We start from the raw sequence: 21,942 nt of genomic DNA, 5'->3' as shown, positions 1-21,942 counted from the left end.
ATCCTGAATTATATTGAAAGAGCATTATACTGAAGAGCCCTTTCCTCCTTGAAGATGACTACTAACAGTGATGATATGAACTGCAGAGAGTAAGCGATTAAATTCATTATGTAATCAGCAAAATATGTCATAAACACCATATAAAAACAAACCAAATGACAGACATAAAACACAGATACTGATAAGAAAAATGCTTCCCCTTGAATATTATTCTTATCAGCCTATTAACAGCAATAACTCTTTCATGCCCTAATGCTATACTTCTCCTGTGTCTTTATTAACATTTGCTATTTTAATTCTCTTCCAAGAGAACTTTGGCTTGCCTTTTTCTGTTATTGTCCACATTTCTTAGTTCAAATGGCTCAACATCAGTTTTCAGTAACTGGATAGGTTCAGGTTGGTCTTGTCCACAGGAACTACTGGGCACAGTACGATGTTGGTGACGTTCAAATGCAATGAGGTCTCGAACTGGAATGAGTTTTGGTGCCTGAAAGTGTTTAGAGAGACAAAGAAGCAAAAATTAAACAATGACACAGAAAAGACAGACAACCCATCAGGTTAGAAGAAATCCAAATCCTACTCTGCCCTGTTGAGACCCCACCTGGAGTACTCTGTCCAGCTCTGCAGTCCTCAGCACAGGAAAGAACTGCACCAGTTGGAGCTGGTCTGTAGAGCAACAAAAAGCATGAGAGGGCTGGAAAGGGCTAGAGCATCTTTGCTATGAAAACAGGCTCAGAGAGTTAGGGTTGTTCATCCTGGAGAGGAGAAGGCTCCAGGGAGACGTCATAGTGGTCTTTCAATACTTAAAGGGGGCATATAAGAAAGAGGGGGACAGATGTTTTAGTAGGGCCTGTTGTAACAGGACAAGGAGTAATGGTTTTAAACTAAAAGAGGGTAAATTTAGACTAGATATGAGGAAGAAATTTTTTACAATAAGGTTGGTGAAACACTAACTGGTTGCCCAGAGAGGTGGCCCATCCCTGCAAACACAAGCTCAGGTGGCACTGGGCTCTAAGCTACTTGATCTAGTTGAAAATGTACCTGCTTATAGCAGGGGAGTTGGACTAGATGTCCTTTAAAGGCCCTTTGTAACTAAAAACCATTTTATGAAAAAAGGTGGTCCAGTTTGGGTCTAAGCAGTAACTTGTAGAGAAAGTGAAAACCGAGTATTAATAACAGCAGACTAGCTTCTTGCCTAATGTGTGTACGTGTAAACTATTTTCTGAAAGTAAAATAAAATATGAATTTTCTCCACATAATTTATTTCATGAATATTTGCATTTTTAATGTATCTAGTTCAAGATGAAGGTAGCAACTGTGCAATGTAGCCAAGGATTGAAAAAGCACCTTTCAAGGAAAAACACTTTTTTCAACTAGCATGTGCAATCACTTGAGAATCTATCAGAAAAACATTCTTCTCACCCAGACAATAAGGTTTTCTTATGAAACATTTTAAGATTCCATTTGTGTCCTTAAACAAGCAGTTTTATTACTGCACTCTTTGCATTACTGCAAATAACCATAATTAAATTTCTGTTAAAACTTGATTATTTTTTACCATAGAAATATTATCCAGTATTTAGGTAGCTCCTTAGTAATAAATGTAAGAAATGTATTGAATGGTGATGTAAGAAATGTATTGAATGGCATGTGGAATCAACCTAGCATGTGTAAAAACATTTCTAAGCTTGCAGCCTGCCTCACTTTGATGTGCCAGTAAGAAGGTACATTAGCTCCAGATCCCTTTGGATAGCTGTGCTCAACACTTCCAATTCCATAGTCTGGAAACATTAACTTATTTTTAATTAATAAGAAATCACAAAACTGAGAAAAACCTATAACTTAGAAAAATATATTAAAGTACCTTCTTTTTTGGAGATAAATTAGCATGAAGTAATGATATTCCTGTGTGCTGTGCTGTTTCTCTGCAGTAAGTCTCCTTTATATCAGGTTTAATAGGTATTAAAGTAGCAGTGATTGGCTGCCTTACAGCTGGAGGAACTCTAGGTACTGGGTCAAGTTGCAAGTGCAATAGTGGAATACCAGCCAGATTCTGAGTGATCAGTGCTTTGTCCATATTCATATTTGCAGAGGACTGCTGTTGAGGTGAAGCTTCTTGCTGTCCTTCGTACTGGTCTAGATTCAGGTGTTTGGGAGGTCCCTTGTGCACTTTTTCTGCCCATCTTGCCTCTTTCTTGGGCATTTGCCTTGGGATTTTAGGGTCATATCTAAGCATGTTCAAATCTTCTTTTGGTTTACTCTTTCTTTGTATATCTGATGACTGACGGTTCCATATGGAATCTGATGAACTCCAGGCAATTCGTGGTATTGGTCTATCAAAAGCCAATGATGACATTTGCATTGGATGTAAAAATGCTGGTTTGAAATGATGACCTGATTCAAGCTTAAGCAAAGGAAACCCATTTGAATACTTCATGGTTTTTTCTACAGGGATAAGCTTTGGTGTTTTCTGGACATCTGAGGAAGAAGCTAGGAGATGAAGTGGTTTTATAAGTGCTGAAGAAGATAAGTCTTGAAATGGAGGCATAAATCCTGTTGCTTTGCTTTGGCTTTCTAATCTGTTTAAAGAAACGTTAACATCCAGATGATTCTAAATCAAAAAAAAGGACAAAACACAGCATTTAGAAACAGAATCGTTTTGGTTGGAAACCACTTTTAAGATCATCAAGTCCAACCATTAACCTAACACTGCCAAGTTCACCAAACTAACTTATGGCTCAAAGCATCCCATCTACATGTCTTTTAAATATTCCCAGGGATGGTGACAAAACCATTCCCTGGGCAGGCTGTTCTAATGCCTGACAACCCCTGCAGTAAAGAATTTTCTCCCCAGTATCCAATCTGAACCTCCCCTGGCACAACTTGAGGCTATTTCATCTTGTCCTATTGTTTGCAACCAGGCAGAAGAGACAAGCCCTGACCTTGCTTCAACCTCCTTTCAGGTAGCTGTAGAGAGCAATGCAGTTTCCCCTCAGGTTCCTCTTTTTCAGGATAAACGACCCCAGATCCCCTAGACATTCCTCGTAAGACAAACCCTAGACCCTTCAAGCTTCACTGTGCTGCTCTGCACACACTCCAGCACCTCGAAGTCCTTGTAGTGAGGGGCCCAAAACCAAACACAGTGTTTGAGGTGCAGCCTCCCCAGAGCTATATACAGGAGAACAATCACTGCCCTAGTCCTGCTGGCCACACTATTCCTGACACTAGCCAGGATGCTGTTGGCCCTCTTGGCCACCTGGGCACATGCTGGCTCATATTCAGCCAGTCATCAACTAACATCTCCAGGTCCTTTTCCTCTGGACAGTTTTCCAGCCACTCTTCCCCAAGCCTGTAGCATTGCCTGGGGTTTCTGTGAACAGGACTCAATACTTGTTCTTGTGGAACCTCATACAATTGGCCTGGGCTCATCAATCCAGACTGTCCAGGTCCCTCTGTAGAGCCTTCCTACCCTTGAGCAGAACAGCACTACCACCCAACATGGAGTCACCTGCAAACTTACTGAGGATACACCCAATAATCTAGAACAGATAATTGATAAAGATATTAAACAGAACTGGCCCCAACACTCAGCCCTGGCAAACACCACTCACGACCAGCCACCATCCAGTCAGTGTTTTACCCAGTTTTATCCAGGAGAATGCTGTGGAAAACCAAGTCAAAAGGCTTCACTAATGTCTAGGTAGATAACATCCACATACTTTCCCTCATCCATTAAGCACGTCACCTTCTCATAGCAGAACGTGCCTTTCATTAACCCATGCTGACTGGGTCTGATCACTTGGTTGTCTTTTACGTTGCTACCTGATGGCACTCAAGATGATCTGCTCCATAATGTTCTCTGACACCAAGGTCAGACTGACAGGCCTGGAGTTCCCCAGATTGTCCTTCCAGCCCTTCTCGTAAATTGCCATCATGTTTGCTAACCTCTGGTCAACTGGGATCTCTCTGGTACCCAGGACTACTGACAGATCGATGAAAAGTGGCTTGATGAGCACTTTGCCAGCTCCCTCAGTACATCTGGATGGATCCCATCCAGCTCCATAGACCTGTGTGTGTCTAAGTGGTGTAGCAGGTAGCCAACTATTTCCCCTCGGATTATGTAGGCTCCATTCTGCTCCTCATCCCCATCTTCAGGTCATCTGTGCTTCCCCCCAGCATTCAGTAAAAGATGGAGATCCTCCTTAGCCCTCCTTTGGTTGTTAATGTATTTGTAGGAACTGCTTTAATGTCTTTTATGGCAGTAGCCAGATTCCATTCTAGTTGGACTTTGGCTCTTCTAATTTTCTCCCTACACTGCCTAACAACATCTTCATAGACAGGTAACATTCAGATATACAGAACAGTTTTCATAAACTACGCTTTGATATACCTACTTTTATATGGCCATTGTTGCTTTCCTCTCTTACACTGTTCCTTGGTTGAAGATCAGGTCTTCCTTTATCTTCTTGAGGGGGCAGCTGTGTTTTCAGAGAGCCTCTAACTTCAGTAGCGTGTGCAGGCTGACCTCCTTCCGGGGGAACAGACTGATTGTGTTGCGAAATTTGTTGCACATTTGGCAAGTTGCCAAAGGATGACTGCACTATTTGCATTAAACTCATGAAGTTGATCTGCTGTAGCTGGATACACAAACACACAAACTTAACAACTTCAACAACAGCATTAGCAAAAATGCTACCTCTAGGCTGATCTTGTGAATGTAAGTGACAAAATAACATCCTAGAGTTTCAATAATGATTCATTTGTATGACTGTTTGTTGTACTGGTCTTTCTTTTAAGATACATTAAATACCTGCAAGGAATTTGCCAATTTTGTTATAGACAATTTTTTGTGAAGTCTGAGTAAATTTAAGGCCACAAAAAATTGTCTCAATGTAATAGCAAAAATTAAATCCTACCTTAGCTGCAAAGTTATTACATCTTCAGAATTTTTCCTAATCTATATTATTAGAGGACACTGAGTTACGTGAAGTAAAACATACTCAGACTTCTATTATTGCATTACTAATTTTCTGAAGTCAAAAGTAAGAGTTAAGTCTAAAGTAAGTTTTCACAGTAGTTTAAGTGGATCAGGAAATGTCTTTAAAAGAAGCAATTATCTCCACAGTTTTAAGTAGCACAGTTTGTACTGTGAACTCTACTTTCAATAATGAGATGTGCTCACCTGAACTAACTTGAACATTTCATCTTGGAGCATCTGCCTGACAGTTTCTGATGTGTTTAATCTCTCTTCTGCAGGGAATTCTTCCTTGACATCTTGCTTCTTTGTACAAATGGACGGAGTGGAGAAAAGACTTGACGCTGTTGACTCAACAGTCTGAGAAGGCTGACCATCACTTAGAGAAATCTCTCTATTACTTGGGAAGGAAAAGCACAAAGCTATTAAAAAATTCATAGTTCAGAATACTTATATGACATCATCTTACATAAATCCAGAAAATTTTAAAGATATCTTCATTTTTCTAAGGCATAATTACTTAATAGGAACAATTTAATAATTAACATTGCAATCTTCATTGTAGAGTACATATGACATCTTTATTCTGATACTCCCGTAATATATAGAATGAAAAACAGAGTTTGCAGGTACAGTATGTAATACTTGCAAATGTTTTGTAATAAAATCTACACATCATGTTACTTCAAACCAAAAATTTAGTAAAGATAGTCCATTTTTTAATTATATAAAACATTACAGGTTAATCTTACCTGGGAACTTTTGCATCTTGTTCTAAAGAGGCTGAGTGAGAATTGGTGCCAGTAGCAACCTTAATCACACTATAAAGGAAGAAAAAATAGTAAACACCACAATAATTTGTTAAGCAGTTGATTTTAATTTTATATACATCTACGTGTGTGCGTGTGTATGTGTGTATAAAAGCTCTGGGAAAGGCAGTTTAATTAGTGTGCAATAGAATACCTGAAAACCACCTGATCACAGCTATACTGATCTGCATTGTTTCCACTACTGCAATACAATGCAATTAGAGTTGGCAAATACTGGCATTCATTGTTTGTCTCCCTAGCAATCAGAACCTGACTCAAACAAAAGCACTGAAAAGGTTCTGGCTATTCAACACAAAGTGCAAGCAAAAAAGAAGTTGATCTAAGTTGATTAGAGAAGAGAAAATCCAATACTCTTAGAATCATTACAATATGCATTCTTAAAAAAGAAAAGCCAGTACCATAAGAAATCCTTGAAGACCATTTTATGTGCAGTATTTTTGTTTCTTTCCAAGTAAAACTGTATCAGTTTCACATAGTAGACGATTCAAAGTCTTTCTAAAAATCAACCATTTATGTTTTACACAAACACTATATATACACAGAGATATTTATTCATATGACATAACAATTTATAAGATTTTTTAAATATTAAGACATTCAGATAGTATATCAGAGGATTACTACAAATTTTGTGGCATCTAGAAAAATGCTAAGTGAAATAATAAAAAACAGAATTATATTTGTCTGTCATTAAAACAACTGAAAAAAATCTCAAGGGACCAAGATTCCTCCTGGAAAATACAGTAAACCCTTTGTTTACAGAATATAGAATTTCTTCCCTTTAAGAACTTCAAAGAAATCAAACTCAACAGTAAACTATTCAAACAGATGATGGGACCAGCAGGCTTATGGTCTGTTCCTATAATTTTGTATACTATATATTTTATATAGTATAAAACTAGAGCTATTTTAAAACATGAAATTTTAAAAGGATCATAATGAAGGAAGTCCCTTATTTTGTGTAAAATACCTCCTTCCTTCTCTCTTTCAGAAGCTAACAAGCTCATCGCTCATATTCATTTTTATCTCATCTTCTGCTTCCTAGACACCAACCTCTACTTCTTCCATGCTGTGTAACTAACTTAAAACTTTGTAGAACAATCAGACACTGGATTTAGCCAGAAGATGGTAATCCTATTTCAGGTCTGGAGAAGCAGACCTGAAATAGGAGCTTTTCCAGTTACTCTCGATCCTTTTCCTAGATATAAAATGCAGCTTCCCATAACACACACCTCTTTTATTTGATTATTACTAAAATAACTACTCATCCATCCAGCATGTCCTATCTGTGAAATGCCTGTACATGTGAAACAGAAGATAACAAAACAATCTGTTTCCAACTGTGAGCTGTTGCTATAAACAACAGCAAGAATCCATTGAGACTTCACTGGATACCATAACTAACATAACTACTTAAGATTTGTAAGCAAAGTTTAAAAAGAAATTGAAACAACCAAAAAAAGTCTCTCACACATTCTGCTGAGCCTCTCCTTTTGTTTTTTCAGCCTTTTGATCTTCCTGGGGACTATCTATGTCTGAAACAGAAACCACCTGGAAAATAAAAACATGCATCTGAACTTGTAAATGTTTACAACTTCCTTCTGATTCATGAAGTATTACATTAATAGCCCTAAGGAAATTATACTTTTGATTAATTAGTCACTTGAAAAAATCTAACTGAAAAATAATAAAAATTACACACATTGGAGGACAGCTATAAAGCAAAAATAAGGAGATATCCTCATAAATTAACTGTGCATCTTTCCAAATCATTATTTTCAAATTCATATCCTTAGATGACCCTGGAAATACACTCTGCTAATATCCCACTCCCTAGGTAAAAATGAAAATGTGGAAACAACCCTATTATACACTATCTACAAACTAAGAAATTGACACAAATGTAGGACTTTACACAGGGTACAGAATGACTATAGTAAAATGCATTGTAGAACTGAAAACCACAATACATTTTTTGTTTCTAATCCCATGAAGAGAACTAAATCTAGAGCACTACAGGCAAGCAAACCGATGGCATTGCAACTCACATTTAAGCATAACAGAATCGTACAATATGCTGCGTTGGAAAGGACCCACCAGGATCACCGAGTCCAACTCCTGTTCCTGTATAGGGCACCCCTAGCCCTTAGCCAATTTTAAAAAAGCAGACTGATGACCAAAGATGATGCATGAAAAAGCAAGGCTCATTTACAGATCCAGACTGAGTTTTCAGACAGAAGTAAAATAAACATCTTTGTATTTTTAATTTAAAAACAACAAAGCATGCAAACAAGTATTAGTGTCTTTACTTAATCACCTGTGACTACTCACTCCTGAGACATTACACATTTTTTAAGAAAGTAAAAAGTTGTTAATACAACAACAAACAGACATGAAAATCTACACCATTATGCAGAAGACTATCTGGTTTGGTTTTTTTATTTACATTATTTTCTATATATGTGTGCATAAATAATCTTAGATACTTATATGTAGTGTTATACATTATACAGATTTAATATTACATATGTTATACTTTATACATAGGCATACACACATTCAGTTCTACAAAAAATGAATCCATTTTCAAAAGTGCTTCCAGCGAATCTGACTTTACTACTGTTTAATTATGTGACTTCTATTAGTGACTTCAGCAAGAATAAATCCACCAATCTTAAATGCTACAAGCCTTCAATTTCTTAAGTATGTTGAGGAATGCAGGATACTTCCAAAAGAGTATTCATAGTAACTTAACGCTTCTGTGCAAGATAGTAACTTGCCTTTCCTCCTTGATGGTCCAAAGGTTTGATCTTGATAGAGCTACTGGTGCTCTTTGGAGTTTCAAATGGCTCCTCAAAGAACTCTACAAAATAAGCACGATTACTCTAAATAAGAAAACAACAAGACCTACAGCACTGTTATGTGATTCCTGTTAGCTGGTCACATTAGTACAACTTTCCCTAGTGAAGAGAAACATGTGAGAGGTCTCATGGTAAACTTGACCTACACATACTCAGCACTTAGAATTTTCAAATCACATTTTACATAGTTGCATGAATATGTTTGGAATGAAAGTAAGAGAATGATTTACGTTAATATGCATTATCCTATCTCTATAGCAAAAATAAGTTACAAGAACTGTAACAGGAATTATGTTATAACACAAAGAAGATAAAATACTAATTTGAAATGAAGAAAACTTATTTCCATTTTTTAATTAAATAAACAGTAGGGCATATAATCTTATTCAGGCAAAACGAATGTTTTATATGTCAGAACATAGTGAAAGGATATAGCATAAAAACAAACCTCTTTCTGATGTTACATCTAACTCCTCCTGAACAAATGGTCTCACTTCATTAAGATCTTCAGTCATGTGAGGTACAGGATAACTCCCATCATTAATTTCCTTCTTATTATAATATTTTGGCTTAGTAGACATTCTGGTAATTGGAATTGCAAAAGGTAATTAACAACAGAATACACATATCTGACTTATTTTGAGTACGCTGTTCTCTCAGATTGCAAGACAGTGCATAATTGTCAAATAAACACTGCTGTGATATAATTCATGTTCAAATACATTTTCTCTCTGAATTGAACTTAAACCAAGATAGGTACAAATATTTTGGTGGCATTAATGGTGTAATCTTTCAGATGGGCTGCTTCAAGAAAAATGTAAACAACACCAGATCTAATAAAAATGGAAAGCATAAACTGTATCATGACTTCAAAATAATCTGGTTAAGATTACATTAATCTCTCTCACAGAAACTTCCTTTAATTGAAAAAAAAATAAAACCTCAGAGAAGACACATTTTTTTCAGAATACTGATAGCAAAGATTTTTCGTTTCAGGCAGCAGAAGATGAAAAGTCACAAGAGACATCAGGTTAAGGAATCAACATCTTCAGAACTGTCTAAAATATTAACAAATATTAAAACTTACTTACTTACAATACAAAACTTACTGCCTTAACAGTGCATTTTTCCAACATGTACACATATGAACACAGCTAAAAATACACTAAAGTTGTTAACGCTCATCTCAACACCAAGAAAATCACACTAAAGAGAGTGCAAGTTATTTCAGTTCTTTGAGAAAACAATTAAATTGGAAATCTAGATTTCCATTTCCACATCGCTAAGTTAATAAACAACCATGTACAATTCACTTTTATGCAACAGCTACATTGTTTTCTACTTACAGGTTTGTCTGCTGATGAATATTTAATCTGCTTCATGCAGCTGTAAACAGTATGCATGAGCTTGACTTTGAACTCAAAATTAAATATGTATATAACATGTAGTAACAACTGAACTATTATAGTGATATGCTGCATTGTTGAGGAATTATAAAAAAATAGAATTCATACATTAAAAAAAACCAACATTACCCAAAAACAACTTCACAAAGATCAGAGGGTTGTACACTCTGGACATCAGGCAGAGGACTGACCAGTACGGAAGAGCCTTCATCTGTACTACTTTCTTTCTCTGTCCTAGACTCGGCTTCTGATACAGACGCAGATTCTTTCAGATACTGATTATCCAGACTCTATTAATAATAATAATAATGAAAATTCCGTAGTTAAAAAAAGATAGCTGATACTTACAAAAATCCAGAATTATTTGACCTTGTATGTTTCTTCTTAACTTCATATCCTTTTCTCTATTAATCTCTCTATTATTAAGATGAGAATTTCTGGATTTACAGTTGCCAGTAGAATGTGAGTTTTGCCCCTTTTTGCATCTAGTGAAGGAATAGTCTCTGAATTATCCAAAGGACATGCAAGAGAGATTTTGTCAGCTTGCCTGTGACAGATGCCATGTGACAATTAAATACCCTCTGTACAAACATATACAGTAAGATTTGCCCTTCATCAACTGTATTGCAAAACTCTAACATAATCCCTGAAGACATTACATGAGGCAAAAAGCTACATATAATAATGTAGTCAGAGGGACACACGAAGTTTTGGCAGTAAATTGTAAATAAAATACAGGTGACACTTGTCAAAAAAACAAAATACAAGCCAAAATCAAAATCTATTTTGATCTGGGAGAAAAATCTCAAAAAACCCTCAAAACCCTCTCCCTCATAGCCTTTCATGTAGACTTAATTAAAGAGGGTAAGTGATTCAGTTGTCCCTAAATATAAAATAAAGCAATACTCATCAGGTTGTTCTGGCAACTGTCTTCTTTAATAACACATATTCTCCAAATCTGTGTAACAGCACAAGACAAAAATAAAAATTAAAAACTCACTTTTCACCAATCTTTAACTAGTTTAAATACTCCAGTCAAACTGCACCTGCACTGTCCTCAATGACAAATGAGTCTAAATTCAAGTCTCCCCAGATAAACCTCTTTCTTTATTCTTTGTCTTGTTTTTCCAGACTCTTATCTCCAATACTAGGTTTCTTCAAAGATGATGTCTTAAGCTAGAAAGAATGGTTGAACTTGTAGGAATTTGTTCAAATAATGTGGTATTTAGATAACCTAGTCAGATTTTGAAGTGGACTTCCAAAGACAACTTTAATCTTAAAGCAAAGTCTTCCCACAGACAGAATTCCAGTTGTCCTGGAATGTTTCAGCAGCCCCTAAAGGAAAGTCTATCGATCAATATTCCAGGTTTTACCGAGAACAGAACTATGTTTCATTGACACTTTCTCTCACATTCTCTTTCTTACCTTGTATTTTATGCTCTTCGCTTCAGTTCCATCTCTGTAAAACTGCTCTAATAGCCACAAAGAAGTAAGGACCGCAGCTGCTGATGTCTTCACGTGTATCATAGGGAAAATCTCTTCTAAGGAATCTTGTTTATTGGAATGACAGAGCAGTCTCTGATCAGACCATCTGATCATCCACTCAAGCAATTTTGCAATATTGTTCAACTTATCCATCAATTCTATAGCTAGTTCTTCTCCTGGTAGAGTATCAACTACATCAACAGTTTTGTAAACGTATTTACAAGTTGCCTCAGTTTGCAGGCTACAGAAAGTATGGATAGGAAAGGTCTGGCTTGCTGGTGCAACAGTGACTCCTTGACTGTCACTCTGAGCTCTGTAAATTGATCTGTGCTTTAAACCAAATAATCCTTCATTAAGTCCTTTCATAATGTTATGCAGAGAGGGTTCTGTTGTCTGCGCAATAGTTGGATTTTTCAGACTATTTTGGTTTTCATTATAGCCAGACTTTGCTTCAGGATCAGAAGATGCCACGGTTACAGTATAGCAAGACCCTGCTCTAAAGACACTTTGGCTTCTAGTTTTGGCTTGTCGACGTTTTAGTGTTGTATGGACATCAAAAAAGAGAGAGTTTAATTCATGTTCCCTAAGAAGTTCAGAAAAGCTAGTAAGAAATGGAACTCCAAGGTCACTGTACTTTATCAGATCTCTCTCAAGAACATAACTCAAAAAGAGTTCTAAAAAAATAACGTATTCATCATCATCTCGTTCAAATTCCCAAGCACCAACTATAGGCAAATTACATTGATTATGCATGCCTTTTCCATATACTTTGTCTTTATGGTTTGTTTTCCAGATAAGAGCTTTTGTCATGCACGTGGTATTTTTGTTCCCTATTTCTTCTTGTCTCTGATGTTCATTATCCCTGTAAGACAACAAACGTAAGTACTCTTAATGCCAAAATCCATTTTAAGAAAAATTAAATGAAAAAATAAAGAAATGCAACTTAAGTTCCTGTTCTTCCTCAATTATTGAAAATATAAAATTAACAAATGCAGATTTACCCTAACATAATGTTAAGGTAGTAAATTAATCAAATGCAAAATCCATAGTCTTTACAAAGACAACTCAGTATTATCATATATGAATGTGGTCATCGCTGATAATAACTCCAAGTGACAATTACCTTGTTTAGTGAAAAGATTACTTAAAACAGTAAGAGACAACTTTTTATTTTTTATTTCAATAGAACGCTTTCTGTTGCATTTTTTTTCATACCTTTGGAGTGACGGTGTTTGAGCTCTCGTTTCTTCAGCAAACAAAGCATCAGAAAGTGTATCTGCTGTGTCAGCATCACTATATACCTGAGGATTTCCAAGATCAGTAAGTGTGCTTCTGCTTAGACTAGTGCCTAATGAGAATCCCTCATAACACTGTTCCTCATCATCTGCAGCTCCTTCTTCCACTGGCTCCCAAATATTAATTTCTATAGGGCCTATGTTCCTTATTACACGTCTTAATGAGCTTGTTCTCACTTTTTCCATAGCGTCTAAAACAGCAGACATCATTTCTTCACTTTCAGGATCTAGTGAAAGAAAGAAAACCAGGAGATTTTAAATAAAAATTTCTCAATTTTTCCAGTTTTCAATCATCTCTGAAATTGAGATATGAATTAACTTTGAATCATCATAAATAATGGCATTTAGAAATACAGACAGAAATTGTGACAGAGTGAAAAAACATCATCAACGTGGAAGTAATGATGTTATACTAGTGGTATAGACATACCAGAACAAAACCAGAGAATTTGCTACAAAACTCTCTCAGATTTGTCTAACTGAAAACTGTAGTCATTATTTTGCATGGGGTATGAAAGAAGGCATTCTCACAAGTTAATTTGTTATGCAGGGTAAAAAAGAAAGTTCGTTTAGGGTTGCTGAAAAAAGACGCACATTACCTCTTACAAAACTGTGCCTGAGTCGCTGCTGAAGTGCATGGTATTTATCTCTTAGTGCAACTCTTATATCTTCAGGATTAGGAAATGCTTTTACGAAAATCTCTGCCACCTACACAAAATAAAGTAATTTTCAAGTAGGTAAGACAGAAGTAAGGTATATTTTCCAACAGAACTAACACCACTGAGATGTCTAACCAGCGGCTTTTATAAGAAATATTTGTGATAATTGCTCTTACTTTTGTTCTTTTAGCTCTAATGTCTTTTACCTTTTTCACTGGTGGCAATTCTCCAAGCAAACTCAAAATTATATCTTGAACTAATTCTTCAGCATTCATGAATCTGCAGAATGGAAGCATCCGACAAGCCCACTCCACTGCATTCAGACAATGCTCAACAGTGGAGGCATCATACTCATTCTTCGTCAGATCCTAAGAAAAAGACCTTACTGTAGAAAAATTAATTGATATGAACAATACAGTTCATCAAAATTTTTCATGCATTGCAAATTGCAATGATTCTGCCTTAGACAACAAAAACCCAAAAATATCTAACTGAACTGCCCAGTAGAGAAGCATATGATTTTAGGAGCCAGATCAAGGTTGTAATGGACCACAACTTGTATCAAAAAAAATAATAAATAGGATTTTTTTAAAACCAGTTCAGGAAATAATTCCGTTAACAGTCTGCTGTAGAGTCTGTTTAATGGTAGTTTGAATAAAACTTGAGGATTTGTCTAAGCTAGCTGTAACTGAGTAAATATACTGAAATACCAGGTAAAGTAAATCATTTCACTGTGACTTAAGGTGATCATAAACTGTTTCTTGACAGTAAAGTATTTGAGCCAGGCCAGAGGCTTTTAAGATGGAACTGTTTATTTTGAAAGTCTGTGGTTTCTATCTCATCAAAGAATCATAGAATCATAGAATCATAGAATCTTAGGGGCTGGAAGGGACCTCGAGAGATCATCTAGTCCAACCCCCCTGCCAGAGCAGGGTCACCTAGAGTACATCACACAGGAACTCATCCAGGTGGGTTTTGAATGTCTCCAGTGAGGGAGACTCCACAACCTCCCTGGGCAGTCTGTTCCAGTGCTCTGTCACTCTGACAGTAAAAAATTTTTTTCGGATATTCACCTTGAATCTCCTATGCTCCAATTTACACCCATTACCCCTTGTCCTATCACTGGTCATCACCGAGAAAAGCCTAACTCCGTCCCCCTGACACTCACCCCTTACATATTTGTAAACATTGATGAGGTCACCCCTCAGTCTCCTTTTCTCCAAGCTAAAGAGACCCAGCTCCCTCAGCCTTTCCTCATAAGGGAGATGTTCCACTCCCCTAATCATCTTCGTAGCTCTGCGCTGGACTCTTTCGAGCAGTTCCCTGTCCTTTTTGAACTGAGGGGCCCAGAACTGGACACAATACTCCAGATGTGGCCTCACCAATGCAGAATAGAGGGGGAGGAGAACCTCTCTTGACCTACTAACCACACCCTTTCTAATGCACCCCAGGATGCCATTGGCCTTCTTGGCCACAAGGGCACATTGCTGGCTCATGGTCATCCTCCTGTCTACCAGGACCCCCAGGTCTCTTTCACCTACACTACTCTCCAGCAGTTCAGCCCCCAACCTGTACTGGGACATGGTGTTGTTCTTCCCCAAATGTAAAACTCTGCACTTCCCCTTGTTGAATTTCATCATGTTTCTCCCCGCCCAACTCTCCAACCTATCTAAGTCTCTCTGAATGGCAGCACAGCCTTCTGGTGTGTCAGCCACTCCTCCCAGCTTAGTGTCATCAGCAAACTTGCTGAGGGTACATTCTATACCCTCATCCAGGTCGTTGATGAAGATGTTGAACAACACCGGTCCCAGTACCGACCCCTGTGGGACTCCACTAGTCACACACCTCCAACCAGATTCTGCCCCATTGACTACAACTCTCTGACTCCTTCCTTTCAACCAGTTCCTAATCCACCTCACTTCCTGATCACCAAACCCATACCTGATCAACTTTTCTACAAGGATGCTGTGGGAGACGGTGTCAAATGCTTTACTGAAATCAAGATAAACCACATCTACCGCTCTACCATCATCTATCCACCTAGTAATTTCCTCATAGAAGGCTATGAGGTTAGTCAAACATGATTTACCCTTGATAAAACCATGCTGACTGCTCTTGATGACCCCCATGTCCTTGATGTGCCTGGAGATAGTCACAAGAACAAGTTGTTCCATCACCTTTCCAGGGATGGAGGTGAGGCTGACCGGTCTATAGTTACCCGGGTCCTCCTTCTTGCCCTTCTTGTAGACTGGAGTGACATTTGCTATCCTCCAGTCCTCAGGCACCTCACCTGTTGCCCATGACTTACTGAAGATGATGGAGAGTGGCCTAGCAATGACCTCCGCCAGCTCCCTCAGCACCCTTGGGTGCATTCCATCTGGACCCATTGATTTATGGATGTCCAGATTACTCAACTGATCCCTAACCCAATCCTCATCTACCATGTCAAACTCTTCCTCTATCTTGACTTCTTCTGGGGCTATATGAATCTGGGGCTCATAGGGAGACCCTGCAGGAGTGAAGACAGAGGCAAAGAAGGCATTCAGCACCTCTGCCTTCTTTATATCCTCTGTCACCAGGGCTCCCACCTCATTCCTCAATGGGCCAATATTGCCTCTACTGCTAGTTTTGCTAGCTATGTATTTGAAAAAGCCCTTTCTATTATCCTTAACCTGACTTGCAAGGTTAAGTTCCAAGGAGGCCTTAGCTTTCCTAATTGCCTCCCTACATCCTCTGACAACAGTCCTATATTCCTCCCACGTGACCAGCCCCTCCTTCCATGATCTGTAGATTTTCCTTTTCCACTTAAGTTTGCCCAGTAGTTCCTTCTTTAACCATGCAGGTCTCCTAGCACCCTTACTAGATTTCCTAACCATTGGGACACTCTGATCCTGTGCTTGCAAGAAGTGGTCCTTGAATGTTGACCAGCTATCTTGAGCTCCTTTATTTTCTAGCACCCTGTCCCATGGGATTTCCCTTAATAGATGATTGAGGAGACCAAAGTTTGCCCTGTGGAAGTCCAGGGTTCTGGTCCTGCTGGGTATTTTGTTCCTTCCACACAGGATATGTACTCATATAAAATCTGTTTTGTTGTGATTACATCAGCTCAGTTAAGATTTTATTAGCATTTAAATTCTATCACCATGCCTTACAAATTAGGTAGTTAATATTGTACAAACAAGGCAAACAAATAATTATCTTACTGTATTGCTTAATAATCTACCTGGTCTTCTGACATTTTTCAAAAAGAATTTTCAGCTTCAGTACAATACATTTTTTTTCTACTATGTTCTTGTTTGTTACACAGTTGTCAGGCTTTTCACTCTCAGTCTATCCTTCTTTCTCTCTTTCTTTACCTTTCTTCTTTTAGATTCTGTAGTATTGCTACATTAAAAGAGAAAGCAAGGAGACTTGCTATTAAGGGGAAGAAATTCAAAGTAGAGTGAAAAGTCATAGCAGTACTGTGAATAATTAGAATGCAATGATTCTTTGAAATATAAATATGTGTAATTTTGTAGGAGTGTAAAATGGTTTGGTTTTTTTGTCCCTTGTTTTTTCTTTCTGGGTTTCAGTGTTTAGGAGTAAGGTAGGACAGGTAACAGCTTCTGTTGTTCAAATTTAAAAAAATGGAAGAGAATATTTCAGATTATCCCATATTTTGTTTTATTTTTATTTTTCTATTATAACCACTTATTTATTTGTTTATTTGTTTTATCTAAATGTTGCATTTTAAAATGCTTTTAAATTCCCTCTTTCAGAGGTTTACCTTTTCTGAATTCACAGCTCAGCAAATCTGCAGGAATTCAAAACTGTTTCTCTACCACCACATTTGTTTTTATTATGTATGTCTTCAAAAAGAGGTTATTCTAAACATTACAGATTTACCTATGGATAAGAAATCATGAGTTATAATATTATCTTTTCCAATCCTTTCAGTTCTCAGTTTTCTCAGTCTAGCCTTCTCTTTGACTCAAAGATTCTTCCAAGTTTAGTCCACATTGAAACTTGTTCTGGTTCTTCTACTCCAGAACACTTTACCTATCTCTATTTTTTCCTGTATTTTCTTTATTTTAGAAATTCTCTATTCAGTCAAATCATATATTTGCTCTTCTTACAGCACTGCTTTTCTTTAGGTTCCACTGTAAAATCATTAAAATAAGAAGCTTTTAAAGGCCTTTCAATAGCCCTTGGAAAAGGTCCTATGTATATATTTTGGGGGAAAACCTCCCAAAATCTGCATGGAGTGTTTAGACCCTATGTAAAAAAAAAAAAGGAAAAAAAAAAAATAAGTCTTGAAGGCTGCTTTCTCTATTCTCTGTTCTAGAGAAGTAAAAGCATGGTCCTTTCTTTGGAAAAGAGAGGAGAAATTGATGAGAATTAAAAGGCCTGTTCTTAGCAAAATCTTAGCAGGTCTTCAAAAACAGCTCAAAGGGGAGTTTTTTTACTGATTTATGTAAATAGAAAGGCAAAGTTGTCAGAAGCCCAATACAAAATATGGAGTAATTCTCTAATGGCCCTCAGTCTTGCAACCTCCTCTGTCAGCTCAACCACCTGCCTGAGGAGATCATTTACTTGCTCACACCGCACACATGCGCTGTCACTGGTTCCCTCTGATACCAGTGCCAGACTCAGGCATTCACTGCAGCCAGAGACCTGCACTGCTGCGTGCCTGCTTGGGAGCTCCGTCTGAGTCCCCACATTCTTTTTCACAATAGTTTTTGGCCGCGTTATGACCATGATCAATCTAGTTACTAGTCTGCTTTTCCTAGGATGAGAAGGCACCAGCTGCTCCCTGCCTGCCCTCGTGCAGCTCTCTGCCTCTCCGCCTGCCCTCGCGCCTGCCACGTGTCTCCTCTCCGCAGGCCGCTGCCGCTCTCTCTTCTGCGCTGCCGCGTGCAGCAGAATCTTAAGGGTTGGAAGGAACCTTTGGAGATCACCTAGTGCAACCCCTCTGCCAGAGCAGGATCCCGTAGAGTAGCTCACACAGAAACACATCCAGGTGAGTTTTGAAAACCTCCAGAGAAGGAGATGCCACAACCTCCCTGGGCAGCCTGTTCCAGTGCTCTGCCACCCTCACAGTGAAAAAGGTTTTCCTCATGTTTATGTGGAATCTCCTATGCTCCAGCTTGTACATGTTGCCCCTTGTCCTACCATTGTACATCACTGAGAAGATCCTGGCCTTGTCCTCTTGACACTTGCCCTTTACATATTTATAAACATTAATGAGGTCACCCTTCTGTCTCCTCCAAGCTAAAGAGACCCAGCTCCCTCAGCCTTTCCTCATATGTAAAAAGTTCCACTCCCTTAATCATCTTTGCGGCTGTCATTTGTCACTGTAATGCACAGGAAAAACAGAATATTCCACTATCTGAGTTGATTCTTCTGGTGAAGAGAAACCTTGGCCTTGTTTTGAAAAGGAAGCAACCTTTGCTAAGGACAGCTGTGTTGCTGGAATAGATAAGACAAAAATAAACATCTGCACTGTTACAGAAAAATATCATGCTAGTAGTTACTTGCTTCTTTTTTGATCTCTAAGAAGAACTGATGAGGGTTTAAGTAGAGAAAACTTGATTAAATTGTAATACTTTTCATTATTCTATTTGAAAATAATGTATATTTAACACAACCAGAAACTCTTTTTTAGTCCATTAAATATATATTGGTCAGGAAACAGTAAAAATCTCTTAATTTCATGGAAAAAAGTAAATCATTAGGCAGACAAGAAAAAAAGAAACAATTACCCTTCAGGCAGCATCTCTTCAATTATCTGAGTTATATACCAAGCAGAAGCTCAACCTTCAGAATTCTTCTTACAGCTTCATGCAGTTAAAATGTACCTTTACTGAATTAGTAATATAATTACCTCATGATTGTTAATGTTTTCCCTTGCAGTTTGGTACCGCCGACAGTTGTCAGATAACCTTTCACGAACGTGGAACATCCAACACAATGCACACAGCTCTCTGAACCAACCTATGACACAAACATGGAATATGGTGAGATTCTATTCAAATAAATGGAATTCAACAGCTGGAGATTTTTAGATCGGAGATAAAATGTTAATTCCTAACAGAAGTTAAAAGAAAATAAATACTCATTGAGTGCTCTGCAGCTAGAGCTCTACAGTCTCACTTAGTGTTCATTATCTTTGACATGTCAGATCTGTAAAACACACAGCTCAGAACAGGAAGTTTTCAGATTAAGAGTTTTGATAACTAACATAAAAGCTGCCAAGATAATGTGTTTCTGCATAGATCATAGTACACTGTTTCAACTAATATGAGTTTCTTTGCACTTGTGACTTCTCAGTTGTGTTCAGTTTTCTAGCTCTCTTTTATTGTACACAGACCTAAAATTTTACAGTTTATATCATCAAACTGATGGTCTCCAAAAGATGAAGATGCATGGAAAACGGTGTGGAACTTGGAGTAACGGAGCAAAGTCTCTGGAAAGGGACTCAGCAAAGGAAGAGATCCTTTCATTCGAATCTGTGGACAGTAAAAATAAATAAATAAATGAAAATGGAAAGAAAAATCAGTTAAAGCTTTGCAAATATTACTATTAAACATATAGCCTCTCTGTTATTAGAAGAAAACTGCCAAGACCAGCACAATTCCCTAAAGTTTACTTTCAATTTTTTTCAAACCAGTATTCTGAAAATTCCTTTAAAGGAATAATTTTAGTATGAGCTACAGCACAAAAAATGCTTGTTTGCATAGTACTCATAATACTCATTATTATGACAAAATACAAGAGTAACAAAGTTTAAGAAGAACTAAGAACACAATTAAGACAGCAGTTTAATCCAACAAAGCCCAGGCTACTGTTAACCAATGCAGACTAGTTTTCCCTCCTGTTTCAGCTGGCACCTCTGATCACCCTCTGTAACAGCATTAAGTGCAAAAGTGTGCAATGAGGAAACAGAAGGAAATACTTGTCAGGCAAAGGAGTTCCTGATCTGGATCACTGCATGAAAGCATGCAGGGAGGCTGACAGAAGGCAGACAGTCACATACACCCCTTTCTGTAGCAAGTTAACCTTCTTCAAGTGGCTATGTGTCAAGGACCTATGAAAAGCCTGCATTTATTTGCATTCAATATATTCTGAGCCTCATTCTGTGCAAACAAAATGCATGAGCAGAAAGAGCTCTTAAGATTCTCCTGCACTGTGCACTGAGATGACCACTTTACCTGAACTGAGTATCACATTCTCATGTTTTATATTCCACCCTTAGTGATCTGGAACACACTTTCGGTTAACAGCTGTAACTCTCAGTTTAAATCTGCTTGTTTCTTTCAAAGGGAGAAACTAAAATGTTTGTACATTAGCAAGTGGGTACAAAAAGACACGTAGAATAAGATTCTTTATGGAGTAGATACCCTATATCTTTAAGTTCTCATTTTCTAAAATAACTGAACATGCAGTGTAAAACCAGAAAATAACATGTAAAAAATTACATCAAAGTGCAGAATTGAGATTGAATGCTTCTGCAATGCAACTGCAAGCTTCTCAGTAAAATTTATGACTGAGAATCAAGTTACAAAAAAAAATGAAGTTAAATGCTTACTTTCTGCATAACTTTTCTCGTGTGCTTCAGTTGTGCAATATACCACTGTGCTGCAGGGTAGGAACAACAAGCAGCCCGGAAAAGCAAGATAATTCGCTGAAGAACTCCTGACACTTTCTGACGACTTTCTCTCTCAGTTTTTAGAAGAATATCATTGCAGTCTTCCTGAAAAATGCAAATTCAGAGACCAAAAAAAAGGCCCAAAATTAGAAAGGACATATAGATCAAGGAATCTGACTGAAACATTGCTTCTCCTAAGAATATTTTTCTTCCTCTTTAGAGCATAGACCCTTTATGGAAAAAACACAGAGACATGTGCCTACTTTCTTTTCACTTTGGTGCTAGTTAAGTAAATGCATGCACATGGAAAAAACAGGAAAATAGAGCTGAAAGGACCCAGATTAAAGATCCTGATTATTTCATACATACACACAAGCAAAGTCCCAAGAAGCATCTATCATGCATGCTTACTTCACTGAGAGAAGCTGGCTGAGGACAATACAATGGTGGTGCTGGAAGATAAAGCCCATCTGGAACTAAACCATACAGCTTTCTGCTAATATCCTTGGCAGAATCCATCAAAAGCTGAAATGTCTCTGACAGAATATCTGCATCTGCCATAACAGCTGCTTTCAGCAGTTCCTGTATTGAATGATAAAGAACATCTGCATCTTCCTCTTCAATGGGATCTATAAAATATTAATCATGGAAATCGATAAATTAGTTGACTCAACTCATACATTGCCTTCATTCTGAAAATACGAGGCTATGTTCTCAGAATCTGCATTAATCTACAACAGATACATAGCATCTACTTGCTCAAAGATGAGATCTCTCACACTGGAAAACAGTATTCCATCATTA

General features: G+C 37.6%; 1 protein-coding gene across 1 annotated transcript in view; it reads right to left on the bottom strand.

Annotated features, from left to right (window-relative positions):
* LOC104398620 (chromosome unknown open reading frame, human C5orf42) overlaps positions 1-21,942 on the bottom strand; it is a 68,770-nt gene that overhangs the window by 20,236 nt on the left and 26,592 nt on the right. Inside the window, exons 18-34 of the mRNA XM_010008753.1 lie at positions 21,550-21,767; positions 21,079-21,243; positions 19,861-19,999; positions 19,375-19,484; positions 13,718-13,879; positions 13,452-13,560; positions 12,773-13,079; positions 11,498-12,419; positions 10,202-10,362; positions 9,115-9,248; positions 8,586-8,668; positions 7,277-7,356; positions 5,728-5,796; positions 5,183-5,375; positions 4,395-4,637; positions 1,865-2,611; positions 324-487 (exon numbers count right to left, since the gene is read on the bottom strand). Coding sequence (XP_010007055.1) covers positions 324-487; positions 1,865-2,611; positions 4,395-4,637; positions 5,183-5,375; positions 5,728-5,796; positions 7,277-7,356; positions 8,586-8,668; positions 9,115-9,248; positions 10,202-10,362; positions 11,498-12,419; positions 12,773-13,079; positions 13,452-13,560; positions 13,718-13,879; positions 19,375-19,484; positions 19,861-19,999; positions 21,079-21,243; positions 21,550-21,767 — 4,006 coding nt within the window. The remainder of the gene's footprint in view (positions 1-323; positions 488-1,864; positions 2,612-4,394; positions 4,638-5,182; positions 5,376-5,727; positions 5,797-7,276; positions 7,357-8,585; positions 8,669-9,114; positions 9,249-10,201; positions 10,363-11,497; positions 12,420-12,772; positions 13,080-13,451; positions 13,561-13,717; positions 13,880-19,374; positions 19,485-19,860; positions 20,000-21,078; positions 21,244-21,549; positions 21,768-21,942) is intronic.

The sequence above is a fragment of the Chaetura pelagica genome, unplaced genomic scaffold, assembly GCF_000747805.2.
Source record: "Chaetura pelagica isolate M959 unplaced genomic scaffold, ChaPel_1.0 scaffold31, whole genome shotgun sequence".
Lineage (NCBI taxonomy): Eukaryota > Metazoa > Chordata > Aves > Apodiformes > Apodidae > Chaetura > Chaetura pelagica.
This window is presented reverse-complemented; position numbering and strand designations above follow the sequence as displayed.